The sequence below is a fragment of the Leptonotus elevatus genome, chromosome 12 (genome assembly GCF_054856555.1).
Source record: "Leptonotus elevatus isolate MCC_2025b chromosome 12, RoL_Lele_1.0, whole genome shotgun sequence".
NCBI lineage: Eukaryota > Metazoa > Chordata > Actinopteri > Syngnathiformes > Syngnathidae > Leptonotus > Leptonotus elevatus.
The window spans coordinates 16,310,421-16,331,555 of record NC_141250.1 but is presented as its reverse complement, the minus strand read 5'-3'; the positions used below and the strand labels follow the sequence as shown (position 1 = coordinate 16,331,555).

The window sequence follows — 21,135 nt, the reverse complement described above, 5'->3', positions numbered from 1 at the left end:
TTCTGAGTTATGTTTATATTTAGAAACTCGTTTTTATTAACACAATATGATGTCAAGGATAAAGAGAATAATGTTTCTACAAAATCTACCAAATTGGGAAGCCTGAGATCGATCGCTACAATGTTTTTATTTATTATTATTTATTTTTTCCCCCACTGAAGATCTTGGCAGGAAACGCCCCGCTGAAGAAGATTGGCTGCCGCATCCCACACTACAAAATGATCGGTTGCTGCACCCACCAACTTCATTTAAAAAATAAAAATATTTTCTTTACAAATGTGATAAATATTTGGAATGTTCATCTTTTTTTCCTTTTTTTTTTTTTTTTTAATGTGCGTAGGCCACTTAGTGCGTGTCCTGGCCGGATGCGGCAGTCAATCATATTGCTACCTAGAAGTGGAATTCAGAGTACTCTTGGACACGAAATAAAAATAAATAAATAAATATCAGTTACACTTAGTAGTATCACGGTGCTTATATTTCCAGGTGCTCTTGAACGCATTATTAAGATGAGCAGGCTAGCCACAGTAGAGCGATCGAGTAGTATTACGGTGTGTTAGATTTCCAGGTGCTCTTGAACGCATCGTTAAGATGAGCAAGCTAGCCACAGTAGCTCGATCGCAGTTGTGCGTGTTGACTAATGTGCGTGTTGAGCAGTACTAACATATTCGTGAACCTTAAAAATTCACTCATGTCTATGAATTTGCTCACCCGGACCATTTCAATCAACGGTGTTATTTAACAAGCAACAAGGCACGAGCCACCGGAAAATTTGAACACGATTTACAGGTAATGTAATTTGAAGGTATGTGACGTGTACAAACATGTAATAGATTGATTACAGCTGCGAGTGTAGCGTATTTACACTGAAATAATTGAGGATTTGTGTGTCTTTAGTTGTATTATTTACTATCCATGATAATCTTACACCTAAACACTTCGTTGTGTGTGTGTAAAATAATTTGGACCCTGGACTTTGTACCCGATTGGCCGAAATTTATTTTAATTTTTTGCCCTGTTGTTGACATTTCGCTGCTTTTGTTTGTTTGTGTACACTCAAACATAAATATTAACCTCATAGAATAATTGTCTAAGTCAATTTCAATTTAAAATTTTATTCTTTCTTAATTGTCTGTATACATTCTCAGCGACTTGACTCGTCTTGTTTTTTTTCTTGTTTTTAAAAACTTTCACAAATTTCGTAAAACAAGTATGCTGTTATGTTGAGGATACGGAGTGCAGTCTGGCACAATATTTGATTTGACCAATGTTTACAATGTAATGACAGTTTGTGACCGTCTCCACCGCTCTGATAAAGTGTTGGCTAACTTCACTGAGAGTCCGAATGATCTAAATGCATGTTATGCTTCCAAATGAGAAGAAACATAAATCCGTCGAGATGTGACAAACAAATCTTCAGTTAATTGAGATAAGTCACATGATCTCGCTAAAATAGAGAAAAAGATTGCCAATTGAAGAGCTTTTCAAGGCCACACAAAAAGCCAAACATAGCATTATTGACTTTTTGCTGATTGACTTACATGTAGAGTGAAATAAATCTCCAATGGGGGTTCACATGAAAACCTGATGAACAGGAAATGCTTACTCTGTAAATATTCTCAATTACTTTTCATATGTAAAGAGAACTATATTTGAAAAGGAAAACAACACTATTCAAGATTTTCTGTATGGGACATTTGTATGTACTGTATGTTAGCACCTGCTTGGGGACATTTCTTTCACAAATAATAAAATGTATTGCTCATTTTTACTTAGCAGACAGTCCTATGTCACAGTAAGTGCATTCAACAAACTGAATTATAAATGGTTCCAGTTGTGGGGTGTTTCCTAAATTGTCATTAATCCATGTAGGAAAAAAAGAACATTAAAATATAAATGTTCTATGTTGTTGTAGATGGAGGAGTTTAAAAACAGTGACAAGGGACGGGTGACCATCTACTCCGTCACAGGCTGCCCACACTGCCAGCAGGCTAAGGCCTTTCTGGCCCCCTTGGGAGTTCCAATTTGCGACGTTGATCTCAATGAGCATCCGGAGCTACAGTCGCCGGTGAAGAAGCTGACAGGACGGGTCACAGTCCCTCAAATATTCTTTAACAGCCATTATATTGGGGGCAAACAAAAACTGCAGAAAATGGTGAGGAAACAAAGCGTACGATACACTTTGACTTGTAAACTTGGCAGAGTGGCGCTATTGATCCGTGTCCTGTTTGAAGCCTTCAGAGGAGCTTCAAAAGTTGGTGAAGATGGTCAAGGAGGAACCTATTACAGCCGACGCTCCACCACTACCAGAGTTGAAAGAATCGCAGGCTGCTGCTGTGGACGCTGACCATTATGAAAAACGTAAGGAGCACAACTAACTCAATTGTTATGTCAACATATGGAAAATGAAGCTTCATGAAGCCTTATGAAGCATTTGCAGTATTTATTATTATTTTTTACACCTCTAGATGGTGCTGTTGGTTTAAAGATAAAGGCTAATGGAAATGGATTTTGCCCATCACTATCCCTGACAGGAAGAGAATGTTGCAGTTAAAACTGTCTTTCTGTGGTACTGTCTGCTATACACAGCGTTTTGTTTACAGAGTTGCTATTGCACAGTCACATTTGTTAGAAGTAGTTATGAAACTATGGCTGGCACATGCAACGTTTGGTCTTTCGACATCAAGTGTGTAACGGTGTGCTCATCCATCTCCTGCGAACAAAAGTTTCAAGCAAGACGTGCGCTCCACTTTAATGCGTTGTACAGTGGACCTCGCTATTCGCTCGGGCAGTGTTTCTCAAATGCTGGTACGTGAAGGCACTCCATGGGGTACACATGAGATTTTTAAATACATCTAAAAAGTATAGCATCTATACAAAAACCCTTTTAAAAATAACTATTCAATTATGTAAATATTTCAGAAAAATGTAAGCTCTTAAATTGAGCGTTGTATTTAGTGAGTCTCCCCGAAACAAAATGGTTCGGCCCTATCAGTCGTATGCCACCTAGCATTACCTGTCAATCATTTCAAAACTTCATTTTGAATTGAGTTAGTGATTTCTTTTTTATTACAAATATTTAATCTAACCATCAAGGGTTAGGATTAGCTGAATAAAATATTTCACAGGGGGTACACACTTAAAAAAGGTTGAGAACCACTGCGCTAGGGGATGGAGACCTAATCGACACTGACTGGAAGACAACAGTAAGAGTAAAAATTGCACAATGGGAGTGCCACAAGGCACCACTCTTGGGCCTTTACTTTTTTAGTTTATACATTAATGACCTCCCCTCAGCGTGTTATTATGTATGCCTATAATATACATAGCTACAGCGACCAGGTTGTCATTGAAAATTGCATGTTGTTTATGGTCCAGTTAAAAAAAAAAATTCAGTACAGAGTAGTACTGTATATGTGGCGCCTCAAAATATTTCTTCCTGTTAAGAACACTAGGGGGTGTTATTCGTCAGGTCAGTCGTCGCTCAGTGTGAGGCGGGCTTTACCGCGAAGAAAATGAAATGGAGGTGCAGCATATAAATGTGAGTATGTAAAAGTCTCTATTGTTGTATTCCTTAGCTGAATTTAAGTGTGAGAAAGACGACTTGGCTGACCTGGTTGCGGGATTTAAAGATGCCAACGTGATTGGCACTCAGAGAAAGGGGCTGATTTTGTACAAGAAGAGCTTCTCAAAGGACCAACTGCTTGCCTGGCTCAGCAACGACAAGGGCATGGGTAAGAAAGGTTCCAGAGCAGCAGTTTTTTTTTTGTTTTTTGTTTTTTAACATGAAACACCAATCTCAAGATCATTTCTACAAAGGCGTAAATTTAGGTCACGTCCAGCCTTGACTGTGGTCATGTTTGTGCTAGACAAGGTTCAGACCCGGAGTGTTGGCCAGGAATTGTTGCAGAAGAAGTACATGGTCTTTGCCCGAAGCCACGGGGAGTCGGATGGCAGATTTGGAGCGGCGGACGGGGACACGCTGTTCAGGTTGCTGGAGGACGACCCGCATTCAGCCCTCAACGCGGGACAGACGGCGTCCTGCAGTCCCCTGGAGGGTACGTCGGGACGGGACTCGCCGTGGTCTGTCTCCTCGGGGACTTTTTACGTCCAAGCTGACTGTCCTTCTAACTTTTTCAACTTCTGCTTTGTCACTGCTGCTTGCTGGTCCGTAAGGGTTCTTTGGGTTGGCTTTTCCAATTGGTTTTGGTGGTAAAAACGAGGTTTGATCGAGACTGTATGGACAAAAGTCTTGAGACACAATCATCATCGCTCTTTGTCAGTCTGTCATTTTGCGTGACTCCAACGTTGTGGGTTTCGGGAAGGCTGTTTACTGTTCCAGTGTATTTCTATTTGACTTTTTTTCTCCTTATAAACTACAGGTGCATCTCAATAAATGTGAATATTATTGAAAAACGTAGTTTATTTTAGTATCAATTCATAAAATAAAACTCCTAGATTCACTACACAACAAAATATTTCATGTTTTTACTTTATTTAATTTTGATGACTATAGATCACAAACAAAATTTCCCAAATCTCAAGAAATTGGAATATTAATATTAAGAAACAATAAATTATTTTTTTACTTATTCACTGCCAGTCCGGTAAAAATGTATCTTTTGACGTCTATAGCCGCCAATGGCAGTGAATGTGTTAATATAGAAATGAAGTAAGAATTGACCTTTGGAAAAATATTTTATTTTATCTACATGAGTTTTTTTTTTATTGTTCTGAATTTTTGTTCTTTCTCTCTCTGTTTTTTTTTTGTGGGGGGGGATATTCAACCTTATTGGGTAGACACTGCACACTCGCACCCGTCAACGGGAACGTGTAACCGAGGGGCACAAAGGCGAAAGCGCAAGAACTGGGACGCGGCCCAAACAGGAAATGGAAACAAAGCTGATGTGTTAAAACCAGGAAGTCGGAAGTCCCTCCTCCTCCATGGCATATTTTATATATATATATATATATATATATACACACACTCACATACTGTCAATCAAAAAGATTAATATTGATTAATTCATGTAGAAAAAATGTCTGTTATCAACTATTCCAAAGATGTTGATTAAAAAAATTAGCATAAAACTCATACTAGCATATTTGCGTGTCGCTGATGAGTTTTGTGTCTTTTCAACTGACTTTCAAACTAATCTAATCTGAGTGTGGTTGTACTACTTCCCTTTTGCATTTCCTCTTTTGCTCATTTGTCACGTGCAGTTATTAAATTAACATCAATGTTGGTCCGCAGTCCATCCAAGGGAATTATTTTTCATGTCTTATAAATAAATGAATGTTGTTGTTTTTTTCTGTCCCTCTCTTAGCGGCTGAACTCTCCTTGCTTTTGCGTGAAATGATTCTCAAGTTGTTCTCGGAGCATCTCTCGGCTGATGGCAAGGTGATAACTTTTCATGCTAATATTTCCACCTTTCTCGCATAATGAATGTCACAGCCTTATCTGTTTTCATGGTTCGGTCACGTGACTTTCACAATGCGAGCGCGAAGGCACTTTGACGCCAATTTTTTAGTTGACAGCAGGAGGCGGTGCCACATTTGATTGCAAAACACATTTTCACGTGACTTTCCCCCACAATTCAATCGCATCTGAATTGTTTGATTTTTAAATCCGCCATTTTAAATCTCCCTCAGTCCGTGGACTACAAAGGCATGTCGGCAGACCCGGTTTATCAGCGCTACTCTGAACTGGCCATTCAGCTGCAGAGGGTCAAGCTCCTCTCGCTCTCCCGGGAGGAGACGCTGGCCTTCTTCATCAACATCTACAACGCCTTGGTCATCCACGGTTACCTCCGCATGGGGGCCCCCACCAACATATGGCAAAGATACAGAGTAGAACCCGAACCGTCTTAACCGCCTCGTTGTTGGCTGGAATCCTCCAGGTCACTGCAACCTTTTTGTTTCTTTCTTCACTTTTATAGTTCTTCAACTATGTCAGCTATCTTATTGGAGGAGAAGTCTTCACCTTGCAGGATATTGAGAACGGCGTGCTGAGAGGGAACAGGAAAGGTGTGGCGCAGCTTGGAAGACCCTTCTCCAAGACGGACCCAAGACTACAAGTAGGCAAATGCAAATGATGGAATATTTGATTTATTTATGGCTTGAGTTTCACTTTGGGTTATGTCCTCCAGGTGGCGCTCAAACACGTTGAACCGCTCATTCACTTTGCCTTGAACTGTGGTGCAAAAGGCTGCCCTCCCATCAAGACGTACACACCACAGGTATGTTTCTTGTTCTTTTAAACTCAACCACTTCAAGTAACAACTCAAATAGTCAAACTAAACTCCACGCTGTGTATGATTTAGTTTGTAGCTAAACGTACTTAATCCTGGCAGGACATTGACAAACAGCTACGCACGGCAGCCGAGGCCTTCTTGGAGGATGACGACGCTTGTGTGGTGGATACGGGGAAAAAAGAAGTCCGACTCAGTCAGATTTTCAAATGGTACAAGGCTGACTTTGGAGGCACTGATGAGAAGGTAGCTAGCTGCACACAATATCTAGTCAGTCAAGTTCTTTTTTTTTTTTTTGAACATTAAATAATGGCAGCACCTTTTGCAAATTTGGATGCTAGCGTGTTATTTCGCCTCACATAAAGGTGGTTTTGTTTTGTTAAATAATTTAACAGCTAAATCCAGATGTTTGTGTAACATGGTTTTGTTTTTGTTAAATATTTTAACAGCTAAGTACAGCTGTTAATAAAACGTCTTTTTGTTGAATAGTTTAACAGCTAAATCCAGCTGGTTAAATAAAATGTTTTTGTTAAATAATTTAACTGCTAAATCCAGATGTTTGTGTAATCTGGTTTTGTTTTTGTCAAATATTATAGCTGCTAAATTCAGCTGTTTATGTAACATGTTTTTGTTAAATGTAACTGCTAAATCCAGCTGTTTATATAACATGGTTTTGTTTTTGTTAAATGATTTAACTGCTAAATCCAGCTGGTTACGTAACATGGTTTTGTTTTTGTTAAATAATTTAACTGCTAAATCCAGCCATTTATGAAACATGGTTTATTTTTGTTAAATAATTGAACTGCTAAATCCTGCTGTTTATGCAACATGCTTTTGTTAAATAATTGAACTGCTTAATCCAGCTGTTAATATAACATATTTTTTGTGAAATAAATTAACTGCTAAATCCAACTGTTTATGTAAAAAAAAAAGTTAAATTGAACTGCTAAATCCAGCTGTTAAAGTAAAATGTGTTTTTGTTAAATAATTTAACTACTAAATCCAGCTGTTAATGCAAGATGCTGTCTACATGACTACATGTATGGTGTTAATGCCTTTGCTGCCATCTTGTGGCAGCTATTGGAAATTACAAATCCCCTTACCTCCCACCAGTGATTTTCACGTTTGCTTTAAATTAGTAGCCGAGACTTCAAGCTGAGTTGTTAATGCTCCTCTTGTCTTTCTCCCAGCTGCTGAAGTGGGTGCTAAAGCACATGAGCGACTCCCCCAAGAAGAGCAGCTTGAAGGGAGTGATTTCTGCCGGAAAAACCAAAATCAGCTACCTTCCGTACGACTGGAGCTCCAACAGCAGCCACTGAAAACAGGCCGACGTCCTCTCTGCATCTTTTATATTTTAACGATGGGCTTCCCTACCCTTCTCTCCCGTTTATGCAAAACCTTATTCATTTGTTCGAGGGAACCGTTTGCACTTTACCGCCTAATTGTACTGCTCTTTTTCAGGTGTTACGCAACACACTGCTGTGCTGCAATATAATTCAGTGAACAAAACTTGCACATCAGTCTTTTAAATCCTGACACAATCTGCATGATATGAAGAATCATTTCAATGCAATATGAGAAACTCAGGAGTCTTGTGTAACTTATGAATCTTTGTAATCAAGCAGGCTTATTCATGATGTCATAACTCCCAAATGCGTTTTAGTGGCAAATTAGATGTGGTTTTAACTCAAAGGCAAACTCAAGGTCGAATTTATAACGTAAAAAAAAAAAAAGGTGGTGCTCTTTTGTAGGATTGACAGAGAAGCACAGACGGGTACATGTCTTCAACTTGGTCCTCCAACATGTGCGGTGAAATATTTGTCAACTTTGCTTATTCTTAAGCCCTCTTCACACAAAAACACCACTACTGTCCATATGAGATGATGTATCCAAACTCTGTTGGACCCAAGTAAAAAAAAAAAAAAATGGCATTAATATATTTCTGAGTTTTCCAATATCTGGTAGCACCTTTTTCATTGTGTGAGCCATGTCTGTTGTGTTTTAAATTCTCATTTGTAAAGTTAAATTTGTTTCCCTTGTGCCCACCATACACATCTTTTTTTTTGCTTCATGGTCATAAATCTCATCTTTTGCATTTTACAATTACAAACCGCACCAAAGCAATAGTAAAAAGCAGCATGTTAAATCTTAACCGCATGTAGCAATTAACGCTAGCCTGAAATCCTTGAATGCACTCTTTCTTACTAGCCTTTCTTGGCCAGTACATTAGTTAGTTGGAGTAGTTCTCACGTTTCTTCCATCAAGGCAGGGTCACTATGAGAGCACATGATGTTCATCCACTTTTACGCCTCTTCTCAAAGTGATTGATATGCAATCAATGGACTTGTAGGAGATGGGGCAGTTTGTATTTGTATTGAACAACCCTGCACATTTTCTACTTGTCTGCTATGAGGGCGAGATGCAAAAAAAAAAGTTTGAATACATTTTTCTGAAACTATGAAAGCAATATGTTTATGAATGAAATATGCAATGCTTAAATAAAACAAATATACTGAATCAAGCGCATTTTTTTTTTCTATTTGTTTAACAGATTTTAGACAGTTTATGTAACAAAAATAGTTTGGTGTTATACCATACCAATTTTTTTTTTCATTTGTACACATAAATAACCAAGTCTCATACATAAAAAAAAAAAAAAAACATATCAAAGATGTTGAAGATTTGTATACAACTTAAGGGACCCATTGCATCTCATATGCTACTTCCTAATTTCATAAAGAGTTTGTCAGATTTTAACAATTTCATGTCTTTTGGCAATTGCTTGAGTAAAAAGCTCCACTTGATGTCAATAAACGTAATCACAATGTGGAAGATCTTAAAAATAAATACACATCAGATATTCCTCTCATGGCCAGCGAGCTTTTTGATTGGCCGTCCCAGCTCGAGCGTGACACATTTGGAAGACCATCAAAGAAACATGAGTATTAGTACTCGCAACAGATTAGTTTGTCTTTCATTCAATTTTTTTTTATAAATTAGACTGACTTTTAAAGACGAGCTCGGCAAGAAGATATGCGGTCATTTTGATGTTTCTGACGACAAGCACGGGCTTCTGGATCCACATAATATATATATATATGGTTGGTAATTGTCGAAAGAATGTTTAAAAAAAAAAAAAGTATCAGTGTACATTACACTTGAGTTGCAGTCCCTCTCATATCCTAACCAAAGTAAAAAAGAAAATGTACATATTTTTGGTCAAAGCAGCACATTTCGATAAGGCGCGTTAACTTTCGTCATCCGAGTCAAAGCCGAATAGAGCCGAGCAGGTGTCGAGAGTTTTGTGTTTCTGGAGTTCTTGAATGCTGCCGAAGGACGAGAGACACTTCTCGCATCGATGTCGGACCTTCTCGTCGCGGTTACCTCTGCTGAAGCGCGTTTCGTTCTTCACTGAAAAATTCATGTGGGTGTAAAAACTGCAGGTTTGACTGAGCGTCTGCGTGCGCGCTTCCTCGTCTCTCCTCTTGCGCATGGACAGCTGCGACTCGTCCATGTAGGTGCAAGGCGGCAGCCGCGTGAAAGGCGTTTTGAAAAAAGGCGCGTAGGCGTGATCTTGAGGGTTGAAGCTTTTGTGCTGCGCGATGACCGGCTCCTCCAACTTGTTGTCCACGCTCTCCGCCGTGGTGCTGTCTTTCTCCATCTCCTTGACGTTCAAGGGGTCCGTAAGGGGCTTCCCGCAGGTGAACCTGAATTTCTTTTTGTGTTTTTTAGGTCTGCTGTCCCCTTTCGGGCCGAGGCTTTCTTTCGCCTCCTCGAATCCGTTGACGGGCTTTTGGGTGAGCTCGGCGGCCTCGGCGCAAGCCGCTTCGCTGTCCGGAGCGCTGGACTCGGCGACATTTCCCAGAGCGGATTTCGCGACTTCCAATCGCTCCCGTTTGGCTTTGTTGCTCTGCGACCACATCTCCTCAATCTTCACCCGCTGCTTCCACGGGGCTTCAATGCTAAGCCTCTGCTGCCGGCCGAGGTCCAGCTCGTCCCTCTGGGGGGGCGGCACGTAGTGTCGCCACTCGTGGTCGAACAGGCTGATAATGTTGGAGAAGCGCTTGTCGCAGTTGGCGAACGCGCAAACGGGACTGAACGGGTTGTGCGCGCTCATGTGCCTTTTGAGTTCCTGCGCTGTTAAGAAGCGCTGGTCGCACTGCACGTGGAAGCAGAAGTGCGGCAGAGACGGGTCGTGGCGCCGCAAGTGCTCCTTGTAATACTGAACAAACTGGAGGTTGCTGGCGGAAAGGAAAGAAACGAGGAGATTAGCAAGTGGGGCGGAATCCACTGAAACATGCAATGGCATTTAAGGGCCATGTATATTTTAGAGGTGATGTAATATTATTCAGAGAAAAAAAAAATCACAGCGGCAAAATCTCACAAAATTCCGAGAATTAACTTGCGAGAAAAACAAACTCAGAAACTTGCGTAGCTATAGTCTGGACGAGGTGCTGGAACTATACAACGTGAAAATTGGTTAGTGGTTAATGGAACCATCTTTATAAAATGAAAAGGCAGGACGGAGACGGATCTCTAAACTTTACTCGTTACACACGGCAAGCTACAGCCACAACACTTCCTAACCCTCTATCAGCTGACTAACACTAACCAATCAGAGGCGAGCAGCCTTTGGGTAAATGCAAGTGAATGACTGAGAACTTTAGAACTGTATCAAATTGTACCCAATGCTTCCAAGAGCGAATGCTTAATGTGATATGGTCAATCTCTGCTTAAGCAATTACTATCTCCTTATCTGAAAACCAGACCGAAAAGTATTGGCACAAACATCCGAGTACGCTGTGTGCATTCCTTGCAAGTTTCAGATTTTTTGAAGTTTATTTCTCGTAAATTTGTGAGTTTTTTTCCCCTCTAAAAAAAAAATTGCATATATTAGTTGTGTGCCAAAAAAATCCATTCTCGGAAGAATCGCGATTCAGAATCGATTTGAATTGTCCCCAAATCGATTTTATTGAAATTATTTTATACTGTCTTGCCCCTGTTTGTGTGTGGCTTAATTGGGAGCGCTGTTAATGTTGTACATGATTTGGCCACTTGGGGGCAGTGTGGTTACACGCATTTTGATACACTGTTAAATTGTAGCCACATTATAGAGTAGAAGGAAAAGTCTGGATCAAGTTATTTCAATAAAAGGTACTTTTTGCAGCGTAGGAAGAGCAAATGCCGGTGAGTAATGTTAAGATGTTTCTCTGTATACATTTTTCTATGAATAGTTGTTCTTTTGAGTGATAGATAAGTAGTAGATAACGACGATTCTTTGCACATCTATCAATTGAAGCAGAAATCATTGCCAATCAAATCATTTTGAATCAAAAATCGTTCTTCATCGAAAATAGATTGTGAATCGAATCGCACACCCAGTCAAATATTCCCACCCCTAATATTTATACGTGACCCTAATACACCGCCATAGAAACACATGCCATCAAAATCAGGATGAAAAAAAATGGGGAGTCTGCCCACCTCGGCCACTAGGAGACAGTGTAATACAGACAAACGAAGAAGAGAATGTCTTTGTCTGTGACTCAATAAGCGTCAATGCTTGTGAATATTGAATTAAGCCCGACAGTTAAGTTTGGTGGCGGTTTTAAATACACAACCTGCAATTCCTTTTGTTCAACTGTAAACATAAACTGGGGGAGGCATTAAAACAGCTTGAAACCTCTCATTTTTGAAAAATGGTTAACTATTGTGAAGTGAGTGAAGTTGACTGGGACCATACGGTGCTCGTATCTCGGGTTTGCGATCACAAGTCAAAGCAAATTTGGCCAAATGTCGGCTCGCATCTCAACAAACTTTATGTTGACCAGGCAGAAACCTCCAAAGTTCGGATGAGATTCTTACCGGCCGCAGAAGGTGCATTTGTGATTGGCCCAGATGAAAGTCTTTTCCAGGACCTCGTCTTCGCCGAGGTGACATCTGACGGCGTGCTTGGTCAAGTTGTTGCCGTGTTTGAGGAACACGCGATCGCAGGTGGAGGACGGGCACAGCACAAACTTGCCGATGGCGTGGTATCCGTTCTCTCCCGCCGCGTCCGCTTCGTCCTCCTTCGTGGCCGCCGCAGCTTTGATGATGACCAGGTTGTCTTGAATGACCACCTGCTCGTCCTCAAAGTCCAACAGCGCCGTAGCGGGGTCTTTGTTCTTGGACTGGGCCAGCATCTTTCTGACGGCAATGCGGACGTTTCGGATGATTCGGTCTTCCCGGCTGAGGCTGGAAATTTTGACTTTGCCCGGTTTCCGAGGTTCCTCGCTCGGTGTCTGTTTTTCGATGGGCGCCTCGGGTTGATTACTCTTCGTCCCGTTTGTGGTTTTGGGTACCTCGCCGTCCGAGTCTTCTTTACTGTTCTTGCACATTTCTTCTATGTGTTCCCAAATGTGCTTTTTGCCCACAACGAAGTGTTGGAAGCATTTGCCACAGATGATGCACCTGTTGTGCCTCTTGAAGTGGGCAATGGAATGCCGCAACACATTCAAGCCTTTATAGTTTTTCTTACAGGTCTTACAGTAGAAAGTCACATGACCGTATTTTTGTGCTCGTTCAAGCTTTTCCCTCCACGTCAGCTCCACTTTCGCCTAAAAAAACAAAAGACCGATAGATGTGAATATAAATATGATAGAGGGCAGACGGAGAAATTTACATTTAAAAGGTCATGCAGTAATCGACTCAACTTCATGTTATAGTCGACTAAAAATAATCTTGGCTTTGTTAGTCGTTCAACCCGTGATGTGTTATTATTATTATTATTATTATTATTATTGGCGGTTCTGTTCAGAGATGCTTTAACATCCTTGTTGTGGACTGCTTCTCTTCCTCCTCTTTCAAACTATGCCTTCTCTGTCCAGACTATGTATGCAGCCTGTGTGTCCCATATTAAGTCATTTGTGCTTTTTGGAATGGAAGCTTTAATAGATTTTTTATTTTGATGTACAGTATACAGTCAGTATTTTTATATTAAGTCATTTATAAAGTTACAGTTAAAAGGAGTTTAAAACATTGCGTCAGATTTGTGTTGGTTATTTTTTTCTGCCACTAGGTGGCATTAATGTTTCATGTTGGATGCTGATGACAGGAACAGTAAATTGTTCAAATTCAGAGCAATATGAATTTGGAACAAGAACCAGGCCATTTTGTTCATTGTAAATTACAACTAGTCACCAGTCCCTAAAAATACACATGTTTTAATCACATTTATGATTGCTCAATTGTGTTACAGTGATTTTTTGGCACAACATTGCATGTAAAATAAAGCATGAACAACAATTGTCTTTAACTCATTCACTGCCATTGACAGCTATAGACGTAAAAAAATTAATTTGAACTATTTCTATTAGTATAACATTTTTTTTTCCATTTTTGTTAACAAGAGTATGAAAACCTAGATTTTTTTGTGCATTTAGAACAGATATAATATTTGTGATTAATCATGAGTTAACTAGTGAAGTCATGCGATTAATTACGATTACAAATTTTAATCGCCTGATGCCCCTAATTTTTAATAATCTTTTCTAAAAAATCTATATTTTTTTAATTTATATATTTTTAAATTTTTTATAATCCTTTTTTTTTTAATCGTTAATTGCATGACTTTACTCGTTAACTCACGATTAATCACAAATTTTATATCTGTTCTAATACAATAAAAAAAAATCGAGGTTTTCATACTCTTGTTAACAAAAGTGGGAACAATTTTAAACTAGGAGAAATAGTTAAAAAAAAAATTTTTTATGTCTCTAGCCGTCAATGTTAATGAATGAGTAAAAAAAAAAATGTCTCTCTTAATGCCATTTAAGGCCTTAATTTGAGCAAAAAACATTTAATGACTTTCAATGCGTGGGTTTTCTCCGGGTACTCCGGTTTCCTCCCACATTCCAAAAACATGCATGGCAGGTGAATTGGACACTCCAAATTGTCCATAGGTGTGATTGTGAGTATGGTTGTTCGTCACTGTGTGCCCTGCGATTGGCTGGCAACCAGTTCAGGGTGTACCCCGCCTACTGCTCGAAGCCAGTTGGGATAGGCTCCAGCAACCCCTGCGACCCTTGTGAGGACAAGCGGTACAGAAAATGGATGGATGGATGGACTTTCCATGTTTTTTTTTTTTTTTGACACGCAGAAACCCTGACCAAGAATATTTTTGGCTTGACTTCCCCTTTAAGCTGCTGACAAGGCAAAATTTGGATACAAGCAAACATTGAGATGGTAATAAGCAAATATACAAACCTTTCTGTTAGATTTTTCAGATTCCTCAATGATTGGTGGCCCTTCCGCTGTGTCATTATCTTGTGGGGAGGATTTTTCAGGGTTCTCTGTGCCACTGTTTGCAGACTTTAAATGGTAATTGTGCATGAGTTCTATTGCAGAGCTCAATAATTCTTGGAGTGGCCCATCAAGCTCGGCTTCAGCTTCGACAGCTGCGCTAACAATCTGAGGAGGAGCAGAAGCAGCGCAAATAGGGGGAGCTTCCTCTCGGCTTTGATCACACTCGGTGCGTCTGTCCTTGGGTTGTGTCTTCATCTGCGCACTCTCGGGTTGTGGCATTTGCCCCCGAGTTCCTCCCTTATCAGAATTCTCTCCCAGACCAGATTCAACTTTAGGGAGGGATATTTCATTATCAGGGTAGGAGACTTCCCATCTGTGCGCGGGCTTCCTGCCCCGCTTTTTCCCTTTCAATATGACCACCTTCTCTTGGACAGTCTGTGGCGCGTCCGGCCTGGGAAGACCTTGCAACCATCCCTTCTTCTTCTTGCCTTTCCTTTTCAAAATTTGACTTTTCACACATCGGGACAAATACTCTCTCTTTCGATTGAGTGGGAGCTTGACAGAAGTACAATTCTCTCTCTTGGTGTGATTGCGTCGCAGTGAATATACGGTCTTGTAACCCAAAGAGCTTGGTTTGAGATCGTACATGTATTCTGGATCGTCACCTTGGTTGATGTCCTCCTCTGGCAAAAGTTTGCTTTTCAGTCTACGGCCCCATCTTCTCTTCTTGACAGGCGCATTACTTGACAAGCTTACCGCGTGGCTATCAGAAGCACGCTTCAGTAGTGGGGGCTTGATCTCGGATTCAGGCCCAGTGCACTTATTGAGATTGGATTCTTGAGGAGAAGAATTATTTACACAAATACTTGTTAGCTCCTCGTTACAGCAGTCCCCCGCCTCTGCTTCTTGACTCATCTCATTGATAAGAGCATCCTTTGTTACTTTGTCGTCTATCAATTCCAAGCAGTGGTTCCTGAGGGCCAGGAGGCTCCAGAACTCTGGGTCAAAAGACAGATGTTCCTTCAGCATCTGAAATATGAGATGCAACATATTTGTTTAGTTTTTTTTAGAGGCTAACTTATTGAAGAGAGGGAAGAAATTAGGCCGACATTTTTTTGCGACACCCTTTATAAAATTCCTTATTTCTCCTCACCTGCATAATTTTGAAGCGGACATTGGTTGGGACGAGGCTGTTGTGAGGATGCGACTCCTGGTCAGGATGCTTGTAAAGCAGACGCACCGTTCGGTAGGCTTCTAGGCTTCGCTCCAGGCAGAAGACCAGCAGGGCGCACGCTCGACAGATCTCCAGGTCTCCGGGGAGGAGGAAGACGATGGTCTTGCACACCAGGGACTGAGCCACGTCGTCCGCTTGCACGTTACACAGCTGTAAGGCTCTGGTGCAAAGCTCCACGCAGGCTCGTACTCCAGCTCTGCCCAGCTGTCACAACAAAGCCAAGAAGATACATTGTGTGTTTAAGAATTTATTTAATTTTATTGTTATGATGTAAACTGAAAGAATGGCCAAAACGGTGCTTGGATTGGCCACTATCCCATAAAAAGATGATCCGAGTCACACCTCTGTGGTGATTAGTTTGATAAAGGGAAAGATGGCGCGGACGTTCGTTGCAGAGGAAGCCAGCCGCGTGCACTCAGTCAGGAAGTCCTGTTTTGACGGGTGGGCTCGTAGATGCAACCGGCTCCAGATGAACACCAGGTCCCTGGCAAAAAAACAGTGGAGGAACAGGTTGGTTGATTAGGACTGTTAATTGTTTTTAAGACATCATTTGAATCGTCTCGAAACCCAGGCACGCGTTCTTCCCATTGTTTTATGATGACAGCCCAGTACAAAAGGGAACAAAGAGGAAAGGTCGGTTGACTTTGACAACCATTTGTCCCAGCTGTTTACATCAACTGCATCCAAAAAAAAATGGCTAATGAGAATCAGTTTCTTAGTGTATGCCAACAAAGCGACCACAAAGTAGATGTTTTCTTTCACTGGCTGCCGACAGAGGCTTATTTCATTTAGCAATAACTATAAAGCAACAGCAGGAACGTGGTCTGCCAGCATTTCCCATCAGGGTGCACACATTTAATGAACTAATTAAGGGAGGAAGACAGATTACAAGTACAGAAAAGCCTACAGTGACCTTCCCTCTTTTCACTCTCCTGTGCGCAACTTATTGATTAACATTCTTACATGACTGAGAGCCTTGCCTATGTCACTTGTTTAAAACTAACTAATGACTCGTTCGACTGTTATGTATGTTTGTATTTGGTGGGATCATTCCTGTTTAATTAAATAAGAGGATCGCCGTCAGACAAGATTATCTTCGTATTATAAGAAAAAAAACGATGATAGTCAGACTAAGCAGAGCAGTAAAGCAAACACTATTGATGTATTTTTATTTTTATATATATATAAAGTATAGTGAAAAACACAAGCTTGACGTTGCTGGCCTCCACCTGAGAAGAGGCAGTCAGAGGTAAGAAACTATTACCCCAAATAATCTTCTTACCATATGTAGTACATATTTCCATTGTGTAGCTGCTGGGCAAGGAACACTTTGCAAAGTGACAAAAGGAGCTCATCTTTTTCAACTCGCTCAGTGTTACAGATGATCTCCACCGCATCACGGCCATCAAGCTCTGCCATCTAAAGAAGAAGAGGTACATTTAGTTTGACCTCGTCATGCTAACGAATCGCCATGCTTCCACAATATTTGAATTTCTATGATAACTGTAGTGAAATACATTTATGCCTCATTTCGTTGAGCATCTTTTTATGCTGCCTTTAAGTTTGTAATACATTAAACTATTTAATAACAACAACGTGGCATGCAAAACCTGTACTCAGTACCTGCTTGTGAAGGTGTTCATGCAGCGAGGCCTTGTAGAGACAGGTTAAGTAAGCCTGATGCAGGAACAAATGTTTTTCAGGCTTGTGGTTCTCCAGGCAGACTCGAGCCAAGGCCATAGCTTCCTGTATTCTCTCACATGCTTGAAGATAGCGAATCCGCAGCTCCAAGAAAACAGGCAGCTCTGAGCTTAGGTAATCGTGAACTGTGCAAGGCAGACAAACAGTAACGTATATACGACTGCTTTGAACAATAGTTGCTTTTTGATATTTGGCAACAAAATAGAGACAAATTGTACCCTCTTTGGGAGGCAAATCTGCCTCCTTCAGGATTGCTTGCAACACCTGGTTCTCCCATGGACCACCAGCTTTTATGATCAGCTTTGCATGCTGAAAATAGACATTCCTGTACCTTAACAGCTCAGTGTGACATGCCTACAAAGACAAAAATTGAAAATGATGAACAAATTATTCAACTATGTCATATAACAGGTAGCTACAAAAAGAGTAGAAGCAAAGTTTGTCACCTGAAAAGAGTCCAGGATGTATTTTAAAGGTTTTTCCTCAAATTCCTCTTTGCTGAAAAACAGTAGAAGCTCAAAGATACTCCTGGAAGAAAAGACATTTCCATTAGACAAGGTCAGGCCTTGATCCCTAAGCGGGGCTTCACTATAAGAGATCACTCACAGGGCCAGGCGGCTGAGAATATTGTGTACGTGCTGACAGTCATCGGGGAATTTGGCAGTGGCTTTAGTGAAACCGCACAGCGCTGTCCGCAGCACTTTCAGTTGAGGCAGTGGAACCTGCCATTGGCCTGTGTATGCTTCAACCAACTGCACAATGGGAACATGACAAGATCCACAAACATTAATAAGACAATGATTTCAAGACACCAGCATGAGAGATTGTCACATTATAAGTAACAGAATGTAGTCAAATTGTATCCTGTATTACAAGCTCGGATCTCTCTGTGATAGGTACACAAAGTGGCAGTCAGAACAATTAAATGTTTTTCCAGTAGATGGTAGAAAGTACAATTAATCTATATATTTTATTGCCAGTCATACAAGAGAATACTAGCTTAAGTGTTCTAGGCCCAGATTTCACAATGAGCAAATACATCTGTGTGCAAATGGATACGATCATTATTATTTCAGTATATGCCGTATACTTTTTGTGACATTGCAGTTTGGCGGTATGCTATAAGATTTCTCTAATGGAAAAGATTGTGTCTTCTTGGCTCAAAAGATGGTTAATACCAAGCTACAGTGTCCATTTAGCTGTCAAGTCATTTTTCTCCACATGCATACATACATAGGTCTGAACGCGAAGCTTTTTTGATCAACAGAGTTCAATATTTTAACCAGATTGGTATAGGCGAATAAATAGGGCTTTATACAATAACAATGCAATCACAGAAAAAAAACTGTTACATGCTCTCTACAAGGTAGCAATGAATCCATGACGTTAGTTGACCACTCGTTAGCATCAAGCTATCATTGTAAACAATCACCAATTACATCGTAATAAAACGTTGCTTTTTCGGGAGTAACTTCACCGGACGTTGACCTTAAATGTGTGTTTAATTATTTTCTCGGTTTCATTTCTAATGCCCACATGACATATTTAGCACACAATAGCATCAATTGTTGCTAACCAGAATGCTAACGCCAGGTAGCAACGCTAGTAGTGTTTGACCAGAGTCTACCCACTAATACGCGAAGAATACCGAACGTAAATAGTTCCTACGTACCTCACAAAACCCAGAACAGTAGTCTTTGCTTTTAAGGGCGGACACATCGCTGCAGTATTGACTGCACAACGATTCTAGAGCTAATTCTAGACCGTCAGTTTCTATATCACTTTCACCGTCCGCCATACTGTCTAGCGCATCCAGCGCATAGTCCAAGTTGCCAGATTAGGGACAATACATCCCCCAATCAGCAAATTATACAACCTGGCAGCCCTACAATTAAAACGTGTCGTGGCTAACAAAGGCGTCTTTGACACCAACCACTTAAAAAAAACCAATTTAAATTTAGAAAAAAAACAAGCAACTGTAAGGGCTGTGCAATTAATCGAAATTCAATTACAATTTGAATTATTATATTTCACAATTATAAAATTGGCATAATCGTAAATTAAAATTAAAGATTATTGATAGTTATTTTGAATTGTTTAAATGTATATATTTGCACTTTTTTATTTTAAAACTAACTAATTTAATAACAATATTTTTTGTTTTTTAAAGTTTTTTTTTTGCATAAATATAAAGTTTCAACGAAATTTGTCTTAGTATTTTCTTTACGTTTAAACATTGTCTTTTTTGCCGACAAAACAATACAAATGATCGTCCTAATTGTTATTTCAATTATTACCAATTTAATCGTGCTTAATATTTTTTTCATTATCGAGCAACCCCAGCAACTGTATGATGTGCTTTTATAAATAACACACACACAAAAAAAAGAGAAGAAATCGCAGTTCAATTCAATGACAGACGCTCTTGTAGCAAAGTTGGGCGTGGATTGTTGCTAGGCAGAATTAGTGGAATACAAAATCAACATATGTCAATCACTACTCTGGGCACGCACTTGCAGCATTTCCGCCACATGTCATGCTAACTTCCGTTCGACACATGGATAATCTGTCATGTTTGAAAGGTAAAAACTTTTGATGCTATTTCAAACTCAAAAAAGTACTAATGCGGACATATTAAACATATCAATGGGTTCTAACTTTGTGTTAAAAAAAAGAAAATAAGTAAGATATCACACAATCCCATGCAGTCGTCTATATTAAGTATTGAGAGTCTACATTTACCGAGAATTCTATGTAGCAATGGTTGCCATTTTGCACATAATCTATTTCGAATGAGTTAGTGGAAAATTTAAATATCGCCAAAACCAGGACGATGGAAAGTCACTAGACAAGAAGGCTTTTAGTCACAACATGGGGAAAACTGTTCCACAGGTAATGTGTATTTATGTCACCTTGCATGTTGCCCATTGTAAACTTTAGGTAGGGAAAGGAACATGACTAAAAACAGAGATATATTTATCCAGAAGCATTCAATTGTTGTTCTGTAATAAATATGAACTACATCAAAATAAAAAATAGACTACCATTGCTGATAATCTAAGTACGTAGTACAGTATTCATAAAGTAAGAGAAGAAACGCAAATTGCACTGCAGTATTTCATTCAGCCACAAGGGTGAGGAACAATCTCACAAATGGGCTCTACAGGCGCCAGTATAAAAGCTGGATAGCATCTCATTAGATGTAGACCTCATTCGTTTTTTTTTTTTTACAGTGACAGGACTATACTCTCCATTGTCATGAGAAGTGTTACTGGTTATGCACAATCACATTTTGCTTGTGTTATTTAATTTACATTGAACTGGCAGCATATTAGAAAGAGTGCGTATAGACCAAAACCCCAATCACAAACAACATATTAAAATTAAAACAAAAATATAATAATAAAAAAAAATCTTGCTATGTGCAGCACGGTGGGCCTCATGGTGAGTGCACTTACATGAACCCCAAAATCTCAGACTCATGGGTCCAATCTGAGCTCCGACCTTCCAACGTGGAATTTGCTCTTCCCCTTCGTACTTGTGTGAGGTTTCTCTGGGTACTCCATCGTCCTCCCATATCACCAAAACCTGCAAGCTATGTTCACTGAAGACTCTCAATTGTGCAAAGGCCTATTGAATGTGTGAATAGTTGTTTGTCTAAATGTG

The 21,135-nt window shown here is 40.1% G+C and overlaps 2 protein-coding genes and 1 long non-coding RNA gene across 5 annotated transcripts in view; 2 read left to right on the top strand and 1 right to left on the bottom strand.

The window, feature by feature from the left end:
• Positions 1 to 562: 562 nt before the first annotated feature.
• On the top strand, positions 563 to 8,768 carry LOC147164759 (uncharacterized). 2 transcript variants are annotated; one of them, XM_086091371.1, is made up of 11 exons: positions 563 to 789; positions 1,916 to 2,155; positions 2,235 to 2,361; positions 3,579 to 3,734; positions 3,870 to 4,058; positions 5,328 to 5,401; positions 5,653 to 5,850; positions 5,940 to 6,077; positions 6,150 to 6,239; positions 6,331 to 6,497; positions 7,442 to 8,768. In XM_086091371.1, exons 2-11 carry the CDS (start codon positions 1,916 to 1,918, stop codon positions 7,446 to 7,448), a joined length of 1,386 nt encoding a protein of 461 aa, XP_085947497.1. In that variant the 5' UTR covers positions 563 to 789; the 3' UTR covers positions 7,449 to 8,768. The 2 variants fall into 2 exon arrangements, with proteins under 2 accessions (XP_085947497.1, XP_085947496.1); XM_086091370.1 differs by having other exon boundaries at positions 564 to 789; positions 6,354 to 6,497.
• Positions 7,892 to 19,297, bottom strand: LOC147164758 (zinc finger protein 654-like). Its single transcript, XM_086091369.1, has 11 exons — positions 19,142 to 19,297; positions 18,076 to 18,221; positions 17,916 to 17,997; positions 17,688 to 17,823; positions 17,392 to 17,594; positions 17,051 to 17,187; positions 16,111 to 16,252; positions 15,688 to 15,972; positions 14,496 to 15,563; positions 12,117 to 12,847; positions 7,892 to 10,492 (listed from the first exon to the last, which is right to left on the bottom strand). Exons 1-11 carry the CDS (start codon positions 19,265 to 19,267, stop codon positions 9,499 to 9,501), a joined length of 4,050 nt encoding a protein of 1,349 aa, XP_085947495.1. The 5' UTR covers positions 19,268 to 19,297; the 3' UTR covers positions 7,892 to 9,498.
• A 697-nt stretch (positions 19,298 to 19,994) lies between these two features.
• LOC147164756 (uncharacterized) overlaps positions 19,995 to 21,135 on the top strand; it is a 45,807-nt gene continuing 44,666 nt past the window's right edge. For both annotated transcript variants that reach the window (XR_015096759.1, XR_015096758.1), the window contains exon 1: positions 19,995 to 20,051. This is a non-coding gene — a long non-coding RNA (uncharacterized LOC147164756). The remainder of the gene's footprint in view (positions 20,052 to 21,135) is intronic.